General features: G+C 42.1%; 1 protein-coding gene across 7 annotated transcripts in view; it reads left to right on the forward strand.

Moving 5' to 3' along the window:
* The window catches only part of TJP2 (tight junction protein 2), a 129,622-nt gene extending 116,676 nt beyond the window's left edge, over positions 1 to 12,946 (forward strand). For 5 of the 7 annotated variants that reach the window (XM_060610115.3, XM_060610113.3, XM_060610108.3 and 2 more), the window contains 6 exons: positions 4,462 to 4,562; positions 5,781 to 5,993; positions 7,185 to 7,295; positions 8,673 to 9,002; positions 10,963 to 11,048; positions 11,954 to 12,946. In XM_060610115.3, the coding sequence (XP_060466098.3) occupies positions 4,462 to 4,562; positions 5,781 to 5,993; positions 7,185 to 7,295; positions 8,673 to 9,002; positions 10,963 to 11,048; positions 11,954 to 12,119 (1,007 nt within the window). In that variant the 3' untranslated portion in view covers positions 12,120 to 12,946. The remainder of the gene's footprint in view (positions 1 to 4,461; positions 4,563 to 5,780; positions 5,994 to 7,184; positions 7,296 to 8,672; positions 9,003 to 10,962; positions 11,049 to 11,953) is intronic. The other 2 variants (XM_060610109.3, XM_060610114.3) reach the window with 1 other exon arrangement.
* Positions 12,947 to 22,579: the final 9,633 nt, after the last annotated feature.

The raw sequence follows: 22,579 nt of genomic DNA on the forward strand, positions 1-22,579 counted from the left end.
ACACTAGCTGGCTGTGTCTGAGGATCCGTAGGACCTCATGTGTGTAGAAAGGTTTAACAGTTCCTTATTCGGCTCCACTAATGGATGATGAGATTCTTGAAGGCAGGGACTGTACATTACTCTGTGTACCGAAGGTCAGCATAAGGCCTAGCAAACGGGCAGGGCATTGACATTTGTAACTTAGATCTGCCTTTGGGATACCAAACTATTTCTTGCCTAAAGCTCATTAAGAGTTTGAAGGTTTAGGATAACTAAAGTCAGAGGCTGGAACGGAAATAAGATACTAAGCCTCCAGTTTCATCTAGAACTTTGTAGTGGCCATGAGTTGCCAACCTCTCTAACATGGAATTCTGCAGTCTTCAGGACAGATGGAACAGGGTGCTGAATGACTTTTACCAACAAGCCCCAGTTTTCTACCAAATGGCCTCTTACAGTATTCTTCCAGACTTCCAAGTTTGAGTCTTGAAAGCCGCATGGATGGTCTCACTAAATGCTTTCTATTCCCCGTGTCTCTGTCAGCCTGACCAGGTTGTGGCCTGATTGTGTGCACGATGGCTAGAATCAAAGGTTTTTTTAATGATTTTTAATTGATGGCATTTTTTTGAATGTATAAGTAAGAATAATCGAACTGTTCTGAACACCCCAATTCAAAAATCCAGGGTTATGTTGCAGGTAGACTCCCCACAGTCAATATCCTTCTTTTCCCTGTTGCATTGTAACAAGAAAGTCCCATTTCCCACAGATGAGTATTTAATTATGACACTATTAAAATGACTCCCCTTGCAAACTCACGGTATTCCTCAGTTAAGTGGGGATGACAAGGAAAGATTTATTTTGAGATTTGCCCCAAAGCAAGTTAATTTTCAGTATAAGTTAAAATGTTAGGCTGCCCTTTTTTCCCATTTAAAAATTTTTATTCTAGAATGCATTTCTGTGTACTTGTCACAAAAATGATTTTTCAAACATGAAGTTTGAATTGCATGTTTTCTTGAAATTCCTGAAGCACTCAGTTCATGGTTTGAAGACCAATGAAATGGAACTGTGAACTGAGACCCAAACAGGGCCACCATTTCTGTGAAATCATGGGGATTTTTTTAAAAAAAATACCACATGATAATCTAACACTTTTATCAACTTCCCCAGGTTTCAGTAATGTGAAATTTGTACAGTTCAGGCCTGGGACTTTGGAAGTACTGAACAAAGGCTACTGATTATTGTTAGTGACATTACTTTATACGTATTTTATTATCTTTCAATATTCCATGTTTAAAAAAAAAGTTCATGTCATTATACAGTGTTTGCAAAGGCTTGAGGGGAAAAGTGAGTCCTGTACCAGGTGAAGGAACCCAAACTACAGTAGCCAAGCCAGTTCTTGGTTTCCAGAGGGAAGGCAGAGCCTGGAAACCACAGGAAGCAGATGGAAGATGCTGTACTCTCTGGCTGGACACCTTGGTTGACGGTTGCTCGTTTAGAGGGGGTCTCTGCCACATGAATAAGTTTGTTGGAATTTAATTTATGTACCCTACAATTCACCCATTTAAAGTGTACAATTCAGTGGTTTTTAGTATATTCAGAACTGTACAGCCATCACCATAACCAATTTTAGAATGTTTTTGTCACTCCAAAAAGCCCAGTATCCTTTAGCAGTCATTCCCAATTTCTCCCTACCTGTCCAGCCTTACATGCCACCTTTTGCTGTTGCAGTTGGCACTTCCCAGCAATCTCCTTGGCTGGGGAGAGAATAATGACCATACTCGTGCCAGGGCTGGGAACAGATGCTCTCAAAATTCCAGGACTCCCAGCCAAGACAGAGACTGAATACACATTCTTCCAATATCGCACTGTTTGGAGTTTGAGAGATGTATTAAGCCTATTCAAGTAGATACAGGCCTCGTCCAGAGATTGGGAGCAACAGGAATTAACTAAAATAATGTAGCACATAATAATGCTAAAAGAATGTGCAAAACCTAATGAGCAAAAGCCAATAGTAAACTAAAGGTACTTGATTGCAAGAGAAGGCAACATCCTGTTTTAACCACCTGTTAAAAGGGGGTCAAGTGCATGAACTGGATGGTACCAACTTAGTCTGTGTTACTTTTATGTGGGTCTTAGGAAATTAGCCACTATGAAGTTGTTTGATTCAGTGTGAATTCAATGAGAGGTATTATGACTTTTTCATTTTATTAGGAGGCATGAACATATCTTCTGCATTTCACAAAAGACCCTTTAACTTTAGGTTTTTCTTGTGATAAATACAGATTGTATTCATCTCAACTCCAACATAAAGCTCAAAAAGCAGTTTAATATACACATTTCCTGCAAACCTCTCATTTTGCTTCTGGGGTGTGTAATCTCACTTCCACATGCAAGTACTATGGCATCATATTTTACCCAAGAACACAATAATCTTTGCAAAGTACCATGATAAGGATACAAAAGTTCAAGGAATCAAGTTAATTTTGCTTGAGTTGTGCAATGTATCGGTTTATTCTAATGCTATACACAATGGATGACCAAGGAAATTATAAGCTCATTCAGGATTTTCCAAGGTCAGTGTTAGAACTTCTTAAATGAAAGAATGGTATGGGTTATTAGGAAGAAAACTTGAAGTGCAGTTGCTTACAGATTGCTTAATGGGGTTTTTTTGGGCTATATATAGAGAAGTACGCAGACTTCAGGATAGATGGATCGGGGGCCTAACAAATTTTACCAGTAAGCCCCAATTTTCTTTGGGGTGCTACACATAATGCCATAGCCTTTAATAAGAGGCTATGGCATAGTTTAAAAAAATCCTAATATACCTGCACTCTGATCACTTTAGGCCCAATTTATTATTCTGGAGCAGTTTGCTCTATCAGTTTATCCCTGTTAGGTTCATAAATACATAACTGCTGGAGAACGAATGCATATGTTTTACTTGATTGGTATTTTATATCTGTTTTTATTAAAATTTTTTTTTAATGTTTATTTATTTTTGAGAGAGACAGAGACAGAAAGAGAGAATGAGCAGGGGAGGGAGACATAGAATCTGAAGCAGGCTCCAGGGTCTGAGCTGTCAGCACAGAGCCTGATGTGGGGCTTGAACTCATGAACTGCTGAATCATGACCTGAGCCGAAGTCGGACACCTAACCAACTGAACCACCCAGGCACCCTGTTTTTATTTTTTTTTAATGTTTATTTATTTATTTTGAAAGAGGGAACAAGTGCAAGTGGGGGAGGGGCAGAGAGGGAGAGAGTGACTCACAAGCAGGCTCTGTGCTGACAGCCCCACATGGGGCTTGATCTCCTGAACCGTGAGATCATAACCTGAGTCAAAATCAAGAGTTGGATACTCAACTGACTGAGCCACCCAGGTGCCTCATATCTGTTTTTAGATGGGCTGTGTTGTGCGGTGGCTAAGGCCATAGGCTCTAAAAGCAAACTTCTGAGTTTGTATCTAGGTTTTTTTCAGTTGTTTGGTGTGAGGCCTTGAGCTACTTTTCACTGTTGTGCCTCAATTTTTCTTCTGTAAAATGGGGCCAATAGCTATACCCACCTTGCAAGGTTTTGATAAATAAAAAATGAGTAAGGTATTTGGAAAAGTGCTTGGTCTATCCGTAGTAAGTGCTGTTACAGGAGATATATTTTGTTCTGAATAGAAAATGTATATTCCTTGAACATACACCTATAGATTTTGGTTAATCTGTAGGTATATTCTAAAATGTTAAAGCCTATCAAAATGATACACATTTTGATAACATTAAATGTTACCTTCAGTTTTTTATTGGTGATATGCAACAGTAAATTGGTATATGTTTTGCTTCTTTGTAACATATATGTCTATGTAATGATCTTTAAGATACTTTTATATTTGGCTTAGATGTGTTATCCTTGCTCCTAAAAACGTAATTATTAAAAACATACTTTCTAAAGGTAGCCTTTCTGAAAAACAGACATTCTGAAAAGAAAGAAATTCAATTTTAGCTTTATAACATCTGTCTGTAATATAAACTCTCAATAGGTGGACTGGTAATGGTTTTAATTACATTTGACTAAAGGGATTTATTGTTCAAATATATGCAGATTTTCTCTTGGATTTGTCAAGAGTTTTAATTCGTATATGACAAAAGAATAAAATGAGGTCAAATAGCATTTTTTTTTTTAAATTTTTTTTTTTTTTAATTTTTTTTTTTTTTCTTTTTCAACGTTTTTTTTTTTATTTATTTTTGGGACAGAGAGAGACAGAGCATGAACGGGGGAGGGGCAGAGAGAGAGGGAGACACAGAATCGGAAACAGGCTCCAGGCTCCGAGCCATCAGCCCAGAGCCCGACGCGGGGCTCGAACTCACGGACCGCGAGATCGTGACCTGGCTGAAGTCGGACGCTTAACCGACTGCGCCACCCAGGCGCCCCATCAAATAGCATTTTTAATAAACATTGCTATGGAAGTAGATGCAAACCTTTTGTTTACGTTTCTGTAGCTACAATCAACCTGAATTCAGCCAATGATAGCTGGTTTGGCAGCTTGAAGGACTCAATTCAGCATCAGCAAGGAGAAGCAGTTTGGGTGTCTGAAGGAAAGGTATGTGGCATAGATATTCTGCTATGAGGTGAGAGTCCACGTTCTGAATCTTTTCTCAGGAGGGTAGTGAATGTAGTAAAACTATGCCCACTTGAAGTGATTCCAACATCTGTGCTAATCAGATTTGAAATTCTATAAATTCTCTGAAAACGTAGTAAAATGAAGGGACTTTTCCAAGAAAAGTAGAATGTGATGTATGTGACCCTACATTCACTTCCCTTTTACTTTTAACGTAGTAACTAGTGTTGTATTCCAAGCACACTAATCAGAGCTTACAAGATCTTGTGCTGAGCTCCATCCACAGCTTACTAAGTACACGGGAAACTCAGCATGAGGGGGAAAGGTGAGGGTGAGAATCATGGAGAATATGGTTAAAAATTAATTTAAAAAGGGAAAGCTAGCTGAGTTGGAGTCATTTGCTTAGAAAGAAGATTGGCAGAGAATGTGTCCTAGGAATTTGAGTAGGTTGATAAGAGGGTGCTAGGAAGCTTGTGTAGGCTTCTAAAATTGGCTAGCTTCTCATCTATGCAGGTAGTTTGCCCACAGTTTTACTGCAGGGAGGAAGCAAAGAGATTATGTAATTTCCTGTGGTTCTAAGGACCTTTGGTGCTAGTATTCTGTAGTCCAGCTGAATCGAACCAGTTTGTGAGACGTCAGAGGTATGATTTTGTTGTGGAACTAATTAGATTGTTGAGTGCTAGTCTTGCCCTTAGGAAACTGCATGTTTAGTCAAGGTGTCTAGCATCTTCTGAGTGTTTATAGCCTGCTGAGGCTCCCTAGAACCTCTTTTGTGAGAACAGGTTGAACAGGACATAGCTTCCTTCCTCAAGGATTTGAGAATCGAGTGAATGAGTGGAGACATATGCAACACCAGGCAGTGTGCATTTATTACTAGTAGACAAGTATTAGCAGAAAAAGCTGGAAAGTAGCCAAATTCTGGAAGAAAAGTACAACAATCTGAGGAAGCACGGCTCAGTAATGGTAGAAAGGATGGATGGTAGTAAGGCTAGATAGGGTGGAGGGTTCCAAGTTTGAGTCCCTGCACAAAAAATTAACATAATAATCTAAAGCCAAGTGATTTCAAGAAAATAAAGATGACTTCCCTTCCTAGAACATGTCAGGTTTCAGTCACTTGGCTGTGCCCTTGGGAATTTTCTTGAGTCCCCACTCCCAGGAGCCATGTCGACCCCACTGACCCTCCGAAACAAATTCCTCTAGATGGAAGGGATGGATGATGACCCTGAAGACCGCATGTCCTACTTAACTGCCATGGGCGCGGACTATCTGAGTTGCGACAGCCGCCTCATCAGTGACTTTGAAGACACCGACGGCGAAGGAGGCGCCTACACTGACAATGAGCTGGATGAGCCAGCTGAGGAGCCACTGGTGTCTTCCATCACCCGCTCCTCGGAGCCGGTGCAGCATGAGGAGGTGAGGTGAGGCAGGCCACAGGCTGTGAGGCCATGGGCAGGAAAAAGAGGTTCTGCTGTTTCACTTGGATTCTTCTGGACAACTGTTTATTCAGGGTGCTGTAGAAGGTATTCCTAAGAGTTGGAACAGATGACTTCTAGGGAGTTTCTTATTCTAAGTCAGTGCCTGCACGATAGCATTTGTGGTCCATGGGAAAGCCGGACAGGAACTTAGCGCTGGGAGAGGTTGAGGGATCAGCACTCATCACACTGATGTTCTCAATCAAGATGGATACACTGAACAATTTTATGTGCCAGCTGTCCAAATTACAAGTGGAACATTATTTTTTTATAAATACAATTTTGCTGTATTTACTTGTAACCTTTGATTAGGTCTCTCTGTACTTTTAGGTATCCTTGCTTTTTCTTACCCGTCCTACCTTTAACCTTTCTAATCCTGCCAAAACTCCTGAGTGTTTCCCCATCAGTTTCCTTCTCTCTTGTATTTCAATTTCTAAATTGAGTTCATGGTCAAATATGTATCTGATCATGTGTACTGTGCATCCACTGGCCAGTGAATAGACAGCTTCTGTGATCCTGGAAATCATGTCAACAGGCACTAAGGATCAATTAGCAGTTGCACCTCAGATACATTACGTCAATGTAGATGAGGTTATCCATATGCTTGAATAGTTATTCTTGTCATCTCTTTAGCAAGTTAGCTCATTTTGGTAAATGACTTTATTTTTGATGAAATAAAATTACAAACAAACAAACAAAAATGTTGAAGGGGGATAAAACCTACCATGGCCAAAAAATTAGTATATACCAGTGGACAAGTTATAAAGAATAATTTAACTCCTGAATGTCTGCAGTTATAGATGTGCTAATGGTTAAAATATTAATAGCTATAAGTGACCAAAGAGATTTTAGACTTTAGGAAGACTTTGGGGGTGGGGGATTATTTTAAAGGAAGAGACTACACCAATGGATGTAACTAGTTTAAAAAAAGTATCTTAAGCATTTACTAATGGGAATATGCTGGTATCTGCCTTTTCAGTAAAGAAGCATTGGGTCAGTGTCTCAATTTATGCCAGTTATGAACCTCAACTTCTGAACTTTTGCAAATTGGCAGAACTCCAGCAAAGCAGATGAATGTTTTCTCTTCTTTGCTGGGATGTTCTTGTTGTGAATGAACCTTTATGTCTTGTAGAGCATAAGGAAACCCAGCCCAGAGCCACGAGCTCAGATGAGGAGGGCTGCTAGCAGAGATCAACTTAGGGACAGTAGCCCACCCCCAGCATTCAAGCCAGAACCACCCAAGGTATGTGGCTGGGAAGCCCACGTTGGGGAGGAAGAAGAAGAAGCAGATACCCCGACAGCTTCCTGCATAGCCAGGGAAGAGCACACACCATAAGATGGCATTGAATTATGTTTCTGACTCACACTTTCTGTTAAAATGTGTCTTTTGATTTGTGGGTGAACCCCAAAGTGAGGGAAGAGCAAAAAGAAGGAAAGGTAGTTTTAGGAGAACATACTGTTTTAAGACTGTTATTTTATTTACTTATTCACTTATTCATTCATGCATTCATTCATTTTATTTTTTATTAAAAAAGTTCCTTGTAGCAAGAATAAAAGTTTGACAAATAGTGAATGCCCAGAAGCACCAGTTTCAGGATCTGTTTTTCTTTTTGAGTTAGTTTTCTGCCCACAATTTAGATAAACCAGAAAGTCCCTATTGATAGTTTGCTGAAGAACACAATTACCACCACTGTTTATTATGCCTCTCATTATGAGGGCAGCTTAACTAATTAATTAATTAATTAATTTATTTATAGGTAGGTTTCACACCCAGCACAAAGCCCAATGCGGGGCTTGAACTCACAACCCTGAGGTTAAGACCTGAACTGGATCAAGAGTTAGATGCTTAACTGACTGAGCCACCTAGTGCCCCTCAGCTTAATTTATTTTTAAATTAAATAGTTTCTCAGAACAGAATTAGTGTAAGAACATACAGTACATGTCATATAATATTTTTACCCCTTTCTGAATCAAATCTATAAAAACAGGCTTTTCCTTTAGTATAACCCAATAAAACTTCTCCATTTAACTCAATACTTTAGATAGGAAAAAAGTAATCACTGATTGTGTGAGTTGTCAGAAATAGTGACCTCATAAAATATATCACTGAAAATGTACAAGCAGGCCTAGGATCGAAGTATGAAGATGGAGCGGCCATTAGCATCGTTTGCTACCTTTCCCACTCCAACCTCCAGTCTCCTACGTGGCTGGACATGGGCCTCCCCTCTGGACTAGGGCATGCACCCTCAGGATCCCACTCTTCAATCCTGAACCCCCTTGACTTGTTGTGAAGTCTTCTCCAAGATACTGATCACTGATCTTAATCTCCTCTAGTACAAAAGTAGGTCTGCTCTGCCTCTATACTTGCAGGCCTCCCAGCCCTTCCCCAACATCCTCTTGGTTTCCTAGAGTTCTAAATACTCTTTTGTAGGAAGCAAGGTAGGGCTCAGGATGCCCACCCAGTGGCTGTTTGTCCTGTAGTATTTGATTCCTTGTCAGAATGGTATTTGTTGACCACCTCTGGAAACTGATTAGGAAATGGGAGTGTATTAAATCACTAATACAGATTTGAAAGTAAACTGAAAACCCAAGGTAAAAACGTGTTCATTGTTCTCTTCAGGCCAAAACCCAGAACAGAGAAGAATCCTTTGACTTCTCCAGATCCCATGAATATAAGTCAAACCCCTCAGCTGTTGCTGGTAATGAAATTCCTGGGGCATCTACCAAAGGTTATCCTCCTCCTGTTGCAGCAAAACCTGCCTTAGGAAGGTCTATACTGAAGCCCTCCACTCCTGTCCCTCCTCCAGAGAGTGAGGAGGTAGGAGAGGGCAGTGAGGAGCAAGATGGCACTCCCAAGTCTGTCCTGGGCAAAGTAAAAATATTTGAGAAGATGGATCACAAGGCAAGATTACAGAGAATGCAAGAGCTCCAAGAAGCACAGAATGCAAGGGTAATTATTTAAAAAAAAAAAAAAAAAATTTTTAATGTTTTATTTACTTTTGAGAGAGAGAAAGACAGAGTATTGGGGGGGTGGGGGGAGGCAGAGAGAGAGACACACACACATACAGAATCTGAAGCAGGCTCCAGGCTCTATCAGCACAGAGCCCGAAGTGGGGCTTGAACTCGTGAACTGTGAGATCATGACCTGAGCTGAAGTTGGACACCTAACCACCTGAGCCACCCAGGTGCCCCACAAGGGTAATTATTTTTAAACCCCTAAATCATCTTAGCATGTCAACAGCAAGAATGTTCAGTTTCATTTCATGTAATGATTTGAGTCCTTTTTCCACTGCCACCAACATGAAAGGAATGTCCACATGCATGATACCACAGGCACCTCCTGTGTGTATGTCATTTCCAGACTGCCAGCTATCACTGTAGCCCTTTTTCTTCTAATCAAGAAAGCCTAACAATACAGGTGAGTAAGATTATGCTTTTCACACTTCAGAACTTTGTATCAGGTTCTGGAATGGGCAAGTAGGACAAGACAATCAGTGCCTCTCTGAAGTTATTTTTCATTAAAACATTTGTTATATTTGTTCAGTAACTGAATTTTATTTTTTAAAAATATTTATTGATTTGCGAGAGATAGAGTGTGAGTGGGGGAAGTGCAGAGCGAGAGGGAGACAAAGGATCTGAAGCAGGCTCCAGGCTCTGCGCTGACAGCAAAAAGCCTGACGTGGCTGAACTGTGAGATTATGAACTGAACTGTGAGATTATGACCTGAGCTGAAGTTGGACGCTTAACCGACTGAGCCACCCAGGTGCCCCTTAGTAACTGAATTTTAATTTGCTCCCAGATTTACCATAGAAATCAAGGAAACCTTAGAAGCTAAAATTGAAAGCCCCATGGATTGTACTTTTTGATACTGTTTGAATTTTTGTGCCATATGCACATCTAACCTTTCAAAAGTTAAAGAAGAATTTAGGTAAGCATATTCTGCCTAGTGGATATGGGAGAGTTTTTTTTAAGTCTGTCACAACAGCAGTAGTGCTTCTGAGCATTTTTCTTATCCCCCCCCCTTTTTTATGTTTATTTATTTTGAGAGAGAGAGAGAGAGGGAGGGAGTGCGTGAGCTCAAGTGGGGGAGGGGCAGAGAGAGACAATCCCAAGCTGGCCCCGCACTGTCACTGTAGAGCCCAATGCAGGGCTCGATCTCATGAACCATGAGATTGTGACCCAAGCCCAAATCAAGTGTAGGATACTTAACCGACTGAGCCACCCAGGCACCCCATTTTTTTTTCCATTTCAACTATTTTTTTAATGTTTTTTATTTATTTTTGAGAGAGAGAGAGAGCGTGTGCGCATGAGCGGGGGAGGGACAGAGAGAGATGGAGACACAGAATCAGAAGCAGTCTCTGAGCTGTTAGCACAGAGCCCAACCTGTGCTTGAACTCAGAAAACCAAAAGATCATGAACTGAGCTAAAGTTGGACATTTAACCAGCTAAGCCACCCAGGTGCCCCATTTTTCAATTATTTTTATGCAATCATCACCACCATCCATCTCCAGGACTTTTGAATCTTCCCTAGCTGAAGCTTTGTACCCATTATACATCAACACCCTGTTACCCCTCCTCCTATCCCTGGTGATCACCATACTACTTTCTGTCTTCATGAATTTAACTACTTAGGAACCCCATATAAATGGAATCATACAGTATTTGTCCTTTTGTGACTGGCTTATTTCACTTAGGAAAATGTCCTCAAGGTTCATCCGTGTTGTAGCATGTGGCAGAACTTAAACATTAGGCCATTATATACAACCATAAAAACCAGAGAGTTGCTTCTATTTTTCCTTTTGTACGAAAAATGGGATTGGAAAATGGGACCAGCCAGAATCCAGCAAGCCACCCAGCAGTCATTCATTCTTTCTTTTTTTGTTCTTTTTTCTCACCCTTAATTCCCACAGATTGAAATTGCTCAGAAGCATCCTGATATCTATGCAGTTCCAATTAAAACACACAAGCCAGACCCTGGCCTGTCCCAGAATACAAGGTAAGGGCTGCTCAGCAGTATAGGTCTAAAAAGGGGGCTTGTCTAGGACGTGGACTCCTAAGAAAGAATTCTTCCCCACATTTCAATGTAACAAGGAGATTTTTTTTTTCCTGGTGAACTATTTACCTTACTTACTCAGTCAAGTTTAATTGTAAACATTATACAATCAAAATTTCATAGAAATTTTGCTTGTGTACTAACACCGACAAAATGTAATCACTGACACTTCAAAGTAGTCCCCTTTGACACACTGCAGGTTAATTGTATTAGGATAGCACACGAGCAAAATTCCTGGGGCTTAAACACTAATTGTTTTGTCACTAATATATTTTGGCTCTTAATCAAGCTCCTTAACTCCTTTGTATCACATAGCAAAGTCAGGCCACTTATACTGAACTGTGGTCTGAAGGGAAGGTGACAATCAGTTGACCAGTATTGGTAAGATGCTTTCTATTTAAAATGCTACATAAGCATTAGGAATTATGACAGTGTCTTCCTGTAGAGGCTTTATACTGGATCATTTCCTGCTTCCGAGAATAGAAAAAAAAAGTCGCATTTTCTTGTGGCCATTCTGACTGGAAACTAGAGTCTGGCTTTACAGCAATAGAAAACTAGAGGCACATTTCTTCTTTAACACTTGAACAGTGGTACAGCCAACCAGGTGGCCCCTGGCAACAAAAGGGGTTTGGTAGGGTACTTTGGCTTCCTCACTCACTGCCCAATAAGCCTTAACTGATTACTCCCCCACCATTAACCTGAAGTGGGGCCCAAAGTAACCCTGGTTAAACAGCACAGTGTGGCATTTGACTCCAAGTTTGTGATCTGTCTTGGATTCATGGTCGCACTTCAACGGGCAGAGGCCCTGGCTGAGCTTTGTGATGCATTTAACACTCTCACTTTGTTAGTTCTAGGCCACCTGAACCCCAGAAAGGTCCTTCCAGACTCTATCAGGACCCCAGGGGGAGTTATGGCAGTGACGTTGAGGAAGAAGAATATCGCCAGCAGCTGTCAGAACACTCAAAGCGCGGTTATTACGGCCAGCCTTCCCGGTATCGGGACACAGAATTATAGATGCCTGCAAATTGACTCTTTTGTCTCCCCGCTGCACCACCTCAGAGCAGTGCTCCCCCTGAGTCATGGGATGGTTCTTTCCAGGCAAAGTGCACTGTGGAGACAGATGTGGGACCTGAGGTCCCATTTCCTCCTCATGGGGAGTACAGGGGACAGACGATGCAAATTAAGAACTGAGGGCTCTGTTTGTGGAACTGGGTCTGGGGAGTTTATGGCTTTTTGCTCAGAATTAAGAGAAACATAACAGTCTGATACTGTTAACTGCTTCAGTGGACCAAAATCTGTATCAATTCTGTTTGTGTATTTTTAACGTGTATATTAAGAAGTGATAACTATTTTCCCTCATTAATAGCTGACTTCAAGGACTGTTTCAATGAGAGATGGAATGTGAAAAAGGAATTAAAATATTTCTGGACTCAAACTAAACTCAAAGAAATATTTTATTACATCTCTAAGTGCCTTTGATGAGAAGTGTCTTAAATTTTCTTCCTTTGGAGCGTTATGCAGAGCCATAATGGACTAAAACACTGACTACAGTTTCATACCAGCTTAATAGCTATGGTTTTCTCTGCACTGTGTCATCTTTTCAAGGCATTTGTCTTTGTAATATTTTCCATAAATTCTGACTGTATATATAGTAGCTATACCTGGTGGTTTGGCTACCAGTGCTAAATAGTTTGAAGACCAAGATACTGGTATAGAAATTTTTTGTTTGTTTAAAACCATGTGCTCCATGAAAGCAGGTAATTGGAAAAACCACATTTCCAAAAATGTGTGTATTGACAAGTTTTATAATTTAATAAAAAGGAGGCTATTGCAACCGATAATTTGCTTTGTGGTAGATTTCTACACTGGTTCTTGTTTCCAAAGGCAACTTTTATTTCAATTAGTGATCATGAAATGAGATCACACTCGCTGCTAAACATGAAAATAAAGATCCATATGAAAAAGAAAATGAAGACTACCCAAAATCTCATCCTTCAGATAATTTTGGTGCATTTCCTTCAAGTACTTGTCTTGCAGATGTCTGTGTGTGTGATGGCTATAGTATGTATAAATATACTGTATTTGCAGTTCTGTTTTTTACTTTTTCTGTATAACGTTCTATCACGAACCTTTCTCTCAGGGAGTTAAAACTCAGGTATACATCATTGCTAGTTAACTGCAGAACAGCATAACCTGTGACTTCATAACTAGACAATTCTGCTATCTGGTAGTTTGTTTCCAGTTTTTGGCCTCTTTTATATGAAATGTACCTCTGTGTGTAATCCATTTCTTTATATCAGTGATCAGCATTTTAATCCTTTTCTGCTGGTAGTTTCTCAGAAGTGGAATTACTGAGCAAAAACATAAGGACCATTTTTAAGGCCCTTAATACTTGTTGCCAAATTGCTTCCTAGGAGAGTTGCATCAATTTATACTCCCACATTCACTCTTCAAAGGCTGAAGTATGTTTAGAATTTAAACAAGACAGCCTAGGAATTGGGGCTTGTATGAATCCAAAAGTACACTGAAGTCAGGAAAAGAGAAGAGTCCTGATTCCATTAGAGTCTTTTATAATATGAATTGCCATAAAGATGTTTAGCTTTGCGTTAGAAACTTAGCTTACTCAAAAAAGGAGTTGTATTAGAAATACGTCATGGTTACGTCTCTATCAGTCTGGGTGCTGTAATTCATAAACTATTTAGTGCAGTTCCTTAAATTTTTGAGCAATCCTGAAGACAGTGACTCAAATCTCTGTATTTTGTCAATAAAGTCACCTTTTGCGGACTGAAAAAGATACACTGGTTATACGATGATTTAGTTTGCTTGTGTCCTTTTATCTACCCGAACAAGCTTTTTTGCAAAGCCAGGGAGGGGAGAGGAGGCATTTCAGCAGGAGCTGGGCTGTCATCTGGCTTTAGCACTTTTTTTTTGTGGTACAATTACTGATGCAGACAAGCAGGACCTCTGTTCCCCATAATGTCCCACAGTATGCCCCATGGACCACAGAGCCTGCCTCACCCCTTTTTCATTAACACTCTTTGTTCTGGGAAGGATTTAAGGCTGCCTACAACACATGTGGATTATGATTTAGAAAAGAGATGGGTGCTAGGCAAATGAGGAAAGAAGAGAGGAGAATATCAGAATAGGAAAGACAAAGCCATTAGTGAGAGTAGTGTTCACTATACACACTGGGCTCCTCTGCTTTCCAGAGGCCAGTGTAGGGCACGAGACGACTGGTACCTGACTTGACTCAAAGTGTCCATAAGGAGGTGGGGAAACTTCTAGAAGTCAACCCCCTACTCCCATTCTTTTTATTCTGTGTTGTTTTACCTTGTGTCCCACAGCCATGGCCACTTGCTTGCAAGGATGACTTTGGAGTTCTGTACCCCCCCCCCCTTTTAAAAGATTCTTTTTTTTTTTTTTAACGTTTATTTATTGAGACAGAGGGAGACAGCATGAACGGGGGAGGGTCAGAGAGAGGGAGACACAGAATCTGAAACAGGCTCCAGGCTCTGAGCCATCAGCCCAGAGCCCGACGCGGGGCTCGAACTCACGGACCGCGAGATCGTGACCTGAGCCGAAGTCGGCCGCTTAACCGACTGAACCACCCAGACGCCCCTAAAAGATTCTATTTTTAAGAAACCTCTACACCCAACGTGGGGCCGGAACTCACAACCCCGAGATCAAGAGTCGCACGCCCCATCCACAGCCCCGGAGGTCTGTTTCTTACCGTGTTCTTTCATGTAAGCCAGCAGCACAATTCCAAGGGCCGTTCAGTAAACATTCTGGAGAAGGGCGCCCGAAAACTGCAGTATCGAAACCCTACCCTGGAGCGTGAACTAATCCAGACATCCATTCTAGAGGATCTAGGGCCAACGCCTCCCAACTAGCAATACGACAGGCATAAAGCCCCCTCCCCCATGCATCCGCCTTCTGGAAAATCCATTTTACTCAAAGACTGGGGGGAGCGGGGTGTTCAAACATAGGGGTAGATTCACGCAGCAGAACGCAAACGGCACGCGAAGGCGTAGAAGAAAACCTGGCACTTACCCCAACCACAGCATCCTCAGCAGGTGCCCGGCCTCCGGCCTCGACACCTCACCCAAGACCTCCGGCGTCCTCGGCGTGGTCCTGCCCCACAAGCAGCGGGCTCAGTCTCTGCCAGCCAGAAAAGGGCTTCGTAACTCCGCATCCGCCCCCGCGCTTCCTGGTGCTGTCAACCACGATTTGGCTTCACGGGCGGCAGAAATGGCGGGAAAGGCGGCTGAAGAGAGGTCTTAATTCGGGTAGCCGCTTCGGCACCAGGGGAGGACACAAAGTGCCCGCGGAGTCCGAGGTAATTCCGTGATGGGAGACCCGCGCTTAATCCCACCAAGAAACGCCGATGAATGGCGTAAAACACGTGCCTCAGAGTTTTCCCACTCCAGGCGAGAGGGAGCCGGGCTACTTGCTCACCAGTGGGTCTCGGATTTTTCAGGGCTGCTCCCCGCGCGCCCATGCGCCCGCCCATATGCGCGTGCGTGCGTGCGTGTGCGTGTGCGTGCGTCTGCTCTGCGCAGCCTCACTCCTCGCCCTCAGGCAAAGGCTTGAGGAGACGCTGGCGAAAAGGGTGAAGCGCCCAGTGGAGCGAGGCACGAGGGCGGAAGAAACTTGACCGCGTGTTTCAGGATGGTGAGTGGGCCGTGAATCTACTGAGACTTCCAAGATGGGAGATGTTTTCTGTATGATGTTTTAGGATGGCTTGGGGGAGACAGTAGAAGAACGAGAGCATCGTCTGTAGGGGGAGTGGGGAGGGGAGAGCCTACGTACCTGTATTAGGGTTCCCTAGAGACCCTAGAGAAAGAGGACCAACAGGATGTGTGTGTATATCGAGATTTATTTTAAGGAATTGGCGCATTAAATTAGTACCTCCACAATCTGCGCAGTGTGGGTAGAGGCAGGTGGTGATCTCCTGCGGAGGCAGCTCTTAGAGGTGATAAGCTCAGGTTCTGGAATCAAAGCAATCTTCCATCAGTCACCAGTTTTGTTCAGTTATTAGCATATAACCTTGAGCAGGTTACCCAACTGGTTAAGCCTCATTCTTTTCATGTATGAAATAAGGATAGAAAACGGTAACACCATGTCACAGTTTTTATTGTGGCACTTAAATGGGATGGTGTGCATAAAATGTTTGCAGTAGTTGGCACAAAGTAAGTGCTCAATAAAAGTAGCTAGTAGTATTGTCGTCATTTGGTTTCACCATACCAATTTAGAAACATGAGTGGTGTTTTTGATTTTCTTGCTCTTCCTCCAAATGATGACCTACTTTGTTCTACTTAGCTATTTTTTAATTTGTCCCTTTGTTGTCCCTTTTCCCACAGCCACTACCCTAGTTCAGATGGTTGTAAACTCCCTAATCCTCCATCTAGCTAAACAGGCAGAATCATCTTTCTAACATAGATCTGAGAATGTCTCCTGCTACTTAAAACACGCGATGACTTCCCCTTGCCTACAGCAAAGTTTAATTCTTTTAATAATAAATTCTTTTAACCTATTGAGCTATAATTGACATATAACGTGTAAGTTTAAGGTATGCAACGTGTTGATTTGATACATTTATGTGTTGCATTGTGATTACCACCTGGGTGTTAGCTAACACCTCTATCATGTTACATAATTTCTTTTCTTGTGGTGAGAACAAGTAAGAGCTAGTCCCTTGGCAACAAAGTTCAATTCTTTATCATAGCATTCAAGCTTTTCTACTATCTGTACCTGTGGTAGACTGCATCATTCGTTCTGATTCTTCATGCCCTTCCTCACTTTACAGTTCCTTCCACTGGAGGCTTGGAATATATTTTCCCACCTCTTGGCTTTGGATTGACCATGTGTCTTTCTCCCTTGCACCTCTGAGAGGAAGCTCCTCAGGCTAGCTACTGTTCTCTCTCAGGAGGGTGAGAGAGAGCTGTGGAGCAGAGACATTCTACCTGAGCCCAGCCTATATCAGCAGATATATGAGAAATAATAAACAGGTGTTGTTGTTTTTTAATATTTTAAAAAAATATTTATTTTTGAGAGGGAGAGAGAGAGGGAGACACAGAGTTGGAAGCAGGCTCCAGGCTCCGAGCTGTCAGCACAGAGCCCAATGCAGGGCTCAAACTCAATGAACCTGGAGATCATGACCTGAGCCAAAGTCTGACGCTTAACCGACTGAGCCACCCCAGGTACCCGGAAACGGGTGTTGTTTTAAACCATTGAATTTTGGAGTACTTTGTTATGCAAATATTTTTCCAGGTAACTTTGTCCTCCAAAGCCCATATATGTTCCAGTTTCAAAGAAGGGCTTGTTCCTGACTGTGATACTGTGATTTGTAAGAAATATATATTTGGTCGTTTAGATAACCAGAATATATTTCTAGTGTTTATCTTTGCCCACAGTTCCTGGCTCACAGCTCCCCAAACCCTTGGAATTTCCGAAGTGTTAAGAGTGATAAAGGCATTTTTTGTTGTATTAACGAAGGTGACTTTTGGTCTCCACCCATGGATGGGGGCAGGTTGCCAGGAAAACCATGTGATTACAGGGTTGGAACCATCAGTGTCCACCCCCTCACCCCTGAAGTTGAACCAGCCAATGGGCAATGACTTAGTCAATCATGACTATGCACTGAAACGTCCATAAAAACCCAAGAGGACTGGGTTCAAAGAGCTTCCCAATTGGTGAACACACGGAGATGCAGGGAGAGTGGCACCCAGGAGAGGGCATGGAAGCTCCACAAACTTACCCCATCCCTGCCCTACGTATCAGGCTGTTGATTTGCATCCTGGATCATATCCTTTAATAAGCTGGTAACATCAGTAAGTGTTACTCTGAGTTCTGTGATGAGGAAGTGGTTGGAACCTCTAATCTGTAGCCAGTCAGAAACACAGGCAACAACCTGGCACTTGTGCCTTGCATCAGAATTGGGTGGAGGGCACTCTTGTAGCACTGAGTCCTTAACCTGTGGAATCTGATGCTATCGCTGGGTAGGCAGTGTCAGAACTGAGTTGAATTCTCTGACACCCAAATGGTGTTTGCGAATTGCTTGGTGTTGTGTGGGGGGAACTTCTCCCCACCCCCACCCCACACCCATTGGAATTGGGTCAGAGGAGCCTAAAGGAGTTGATGTCAGTTGACCAATACGTTTCTTGAATTCTCTGTTGTTCCTTGAGCTAAGAATACCCTTCTCTTTTCTTTACCATCTTTCAAAATCATACTTATTCTTCTACGTTCAGCTAGTATGTCACATTCTCTGTCAGGCTTTCTCTGATGTCTCCAATCGAATTTAACACCAATTCCTTCAGTAATCTCCCACAGCCCTTTAACCGTCTTCTCTGATATTCTAAGTGTCAACGTATGTATACGCTTCCCACTCACCTCTAATCTTCAAAGGGAGTATGTGTATGACCTACTCATCTTTGTATCCTCTTCAGTGCCCTGCGTATATTCTAGAAATGTTTGTTGGGGAGAAAAAAAATGAATGAATGAGGGGGAGATAAATTGAAATATAATGCCATTTTTCCACAAGAACATATCGATGACCTGATGGTTTGCTGATGTTAGGCCCAATTTAAACTCCAACTCATACCACTGATGTGAACTGGAGAACATTAGTAAAACAAGTCAAGAAAAACTGCTAAGAATTTAGTTTGGCTAGGAAAAGACACACTGAAGTATAATTTTTAAAAGGATGAAATTATGATTCTCTTGCAAATATAAAATGAATACATGTTCAAGACTTGATTCAATCCATTCCCTAATGAAGGTACCAGTAAGGTGTTCATGCTAGTTTAAAGAGCATTTGAGGAACTAGATAGGTACGAGCAATTAATTAAGGAATATTACAGTAAGAATTCTGAGTTAAATACAAAACTGGTTAATAGCCTACAGAATAGTAAATGATAACTTTTGTAGATATCTTTTCCACCAGGCAGAAATTATTTGCCCCTTTAGTAGACAGAAATTTACACATTAACATGTAATTTCTTTAAGTCTGGGAACTTTGATAAATAGTTTTAGTACTAATTAGTCACTATACCAATTATGCTTAATAGCCACACCAACTATTTTGTAGATCGTTAAAAAGGTTAATTCCCTGAATTTGGATTATAGCAGGAATTTGGGCAAGCTAAGTCAATTATAAATATTTATTGAGTGTGTCTGTGTGGAGATACATAGGCACTTATATACTGAATATGATCCATTTTCTGCTTTCAGAAAGTTTACTGTAAATTATTTGTGTAAGAATTTCCTGAATTGATAGATTTGTTCTTTGCAGCAGCCCTCCATAGTGAGAATGGCTGGTATGGCTATGCCGATTTTATACGTAATCCATAACTTAATTATATAAGTTGCATTATAGACTGGACTATAATGCTCAGCTATCTTTCAGCTCCTTCAGCTATTAAATCACGTATAGAGTTTGGATTCAAAACAAAGTTTTCTGTTTCTGAGTCCAAGTCCCCTTCTACAGGATGTCTTGAAATAGTATGTTGATCATGCTGTATGGTTTTCAATTTTACACTTAAAAAAACAAAACGAAACAAAAAACACTTTCGATCTGGCCTGAAGATTGGCAGAATCCTCAGAACTCAGGTAGTTCACAAACTTGTTTGGCCTACACAGGGCAATAAAATTTTCTTAAATTTAAAAGTCAGCGGATTTTACACACAAGTCCAGATTGGGGGCTTTTCTTTACAAAATGGTAGATCTGTAGATCTGGCAGTATTGGGTTCCCATCTCTGCATGACAGCTGCAGCCTGGAGCTGGGTGTCTGTTGTCCCGTAGGGACCACATCTGCCCAGCCTCACTTACTAACATGGCCTTGGTCGTGGCTGAGTGCAGTTTGCCACCCTCGATCGCCTCTTCCCTGCCTCCCTTCCCCCTGCCTGCCCCCAAGCAGTGTGCAGCACCCATGCAGCTGCAAAGGAAGCCAGCATTCTGAACAAAAAGAAGGAACTCTACAGCTCCTTGGGATCATTTGCAACTCTCTTGACAAGATTGGGCCAGAAATTTCACCTGGCTCTAAAGGGAACTAATGAGTGTATCTATTCAAATCCTGTTCTCTGTGGCTACTACAGCTGGAGTGAGTTGGAACAAGAAAAAGCAATTTGGGGAAGGGTGGCAGATGTATTTGTATGGCTTAGAAAATTAGCTTGGAGTCCTGCCGAATAAGGGCCCGATGGGATTTCTGAGGGATGGCTGTCTACCTTTGTTAGCAAGGTGACTGCAGAGGTCATATTTGTGGACCTGGTCTGGGGAGATGCAATCTGAAAAATTCTCTACCGGAGTGGAATGTTATCGAGTGCATAACGGGAATAGTTTTAGGCCCAGCTGGTAGACTTGTCCCTCTGCCTGTATTCCTCTGCAGGCCTAGATTAATTAATATTTCATAAATTAGTCAGTACTTAGAGATATGCATGTGACAGAGGAAAAGGAAGCCAATTCTGCAGTCTTCTGCTTTTGGGCTAACTGGGCTGAAAGGGCGTCTCCTCGAAGGACAGTAGTGCTTGTTCTGTGAGATGGGAAGGGGAGGTGGCACCTTCTCCCTACCTGTCACTTTGTTATTTGCTGCACAGATGACTGAGCTAAGAGAGGAAAAGGGTCCTGGGAGAGGGAGCCTGAGAGCCTGGGGGAGAGCCAGTTCAGATCCCTCAGTTCAGAGATCTGGCTCAGTTACTCACTGGTCCTGTGACTCAGGGTAAGTTAGTTGCCTGAGCCTCAGTCTCCTCATCTACAAAGTGGGATGGGACAGTGATTGTGAGAAATGAAGAATCTATGCAAGCGATTGGCCCACAGTAGGTACTGCAAAAATGTTAGCCAAACCTCCCACCAGTGTACGTTGGCTTCCTTTCCTCTTTGAAAAAGCTTAGGGAAGAGAGTTCCTCTGAAGGCAGTGAATTAACAAAGCACCGTGACTGAGAATGTTGGTCCCTGAGCACACTACTTGTGTGTGAATCCCTCTCTGAAAACTGCTTAATGCCCCTGGGCTAATTGTATAACCTCCGTGTTACAGCATCAGTTTCCTCATCTCTAAGTATAAAAATTGCACCTATCTCAGAGTGCCTGAGTGGGTCAGTTGTTAAACCTCTGACTTCGGCTCAGTTCATGATCTCAGGGTTCATGAGCTTGAGTCCCACATCAGGTGAGCTTGAGCCCCACTTCGGTTGATCTCTAACCCCGTCCCCGTATCGGGTGAGCCCTGGTTCTCTCTCTCTCTCTCGCTCCCTCTGCCCCTCCTAGGATTCTCCCTTTGCCCCTCGCTCACTTGTGCCCTTTCTCTCTGTCTCAAAAAAATTGCACCTATCTCGAAACGATGGTGGTGAAGATTACATACTATAATACAGGTAATTACTTAACTATGTGCCAACATAGTAGGTGCTTAACAAATGTAAGCCTTAGAAGAACCAAGATGAATAAGTTCATCTTTATTTTTTATTTGAAATGATCTTCCTTTAAATCCTTTAAAAAATGGAAAATTAAGAATACTTCCAATTCAAAGTTCTAAGCACAAAATCCAGGTATGTCATGTCCTGGATTTGCTTGTTTAATTGCAGATGAGCTCGACAGCCAGTGGGTGTAACTTTGTGGGCAGGGGCCCCAGCCCAGTGCTATCAGTGTGCACTGGCTCAGGAACTCCACATCTTCCTTCCTTCCTTCCTTCCTTCCTTCCTTCCTTCCTCCTCCCTCCCTCCCTCCCTCCCTCCCTCCTTCCTTCCTTCCTTCCTTCCCTCCCTCCCTCCCTCCCTCCCTCCCTTCTCTCTCTTCCTTCATTTCTTTCTTTCAGTTTATTTTTTGAGAGAGAGAGGAAAGTGCAGAGAGAGAGGAAGACGTAGAATCTGAAGCAGGCTCCAGGCTCTGAGCTGTCAGCACAGAGCCCGATGCGGGGCTCAAATTCACAAACCCTTAGATCATGACCTGAGCCGAAGTCGGATGCTCAACTGACTGAACCACCCAGGTGACCCTATTTCTTTAATGTGAAATTCACATAATATGAAATTATCCATTAATCATCTTAAAATGTACAATTCTGTGGCACTTACTACATTCACAGTGTTGGGCCGACATCAGCTCTATGTGGTTTCACGACATTTTCATCACCCCACAAGGAAACTCTGTTTCCATTAAGCAGTTACTCCCCATGCACCCCTCCCCTGGCCCCTGGCCACCACTGGTCTGCTCTCTCTATAGAGTTTGTCTAATCTGGATGTTTCCTACAAATAGAATCCTATAATATGTGACCTTTTGTGTTTGGCTTCTTTCACTTAGTCTAGTATTTTGGAGGCTCAAACACCATTTTAATTATCACTACCCTTTGAACTGCTCTGGCTAACGTTCCAGAATTATTAGAATCCTTTTTGAGAGTGATGATAAGATACTAAAACCAAAAACAAACAATGGTTAAAGTGCCTTCTAGGACAAACAGAGCTTCCTTCTCTGCATGTTTGGGTGTCAGATGTTTT

This window comes from Panthera onca, chromosome D4 (assembly GCF_046562875.1).
Source record: "Panthera onca isolate mPanOnc1 chromosome D4, mPanOnc1 haplotype 2, whole genome shotgun sequence".
Lineage (NCBI taxonomy): Eukaryota > Metazoa > Chordata > Mammalia > Carnivora > Felidae > Panthera > Panthera onca.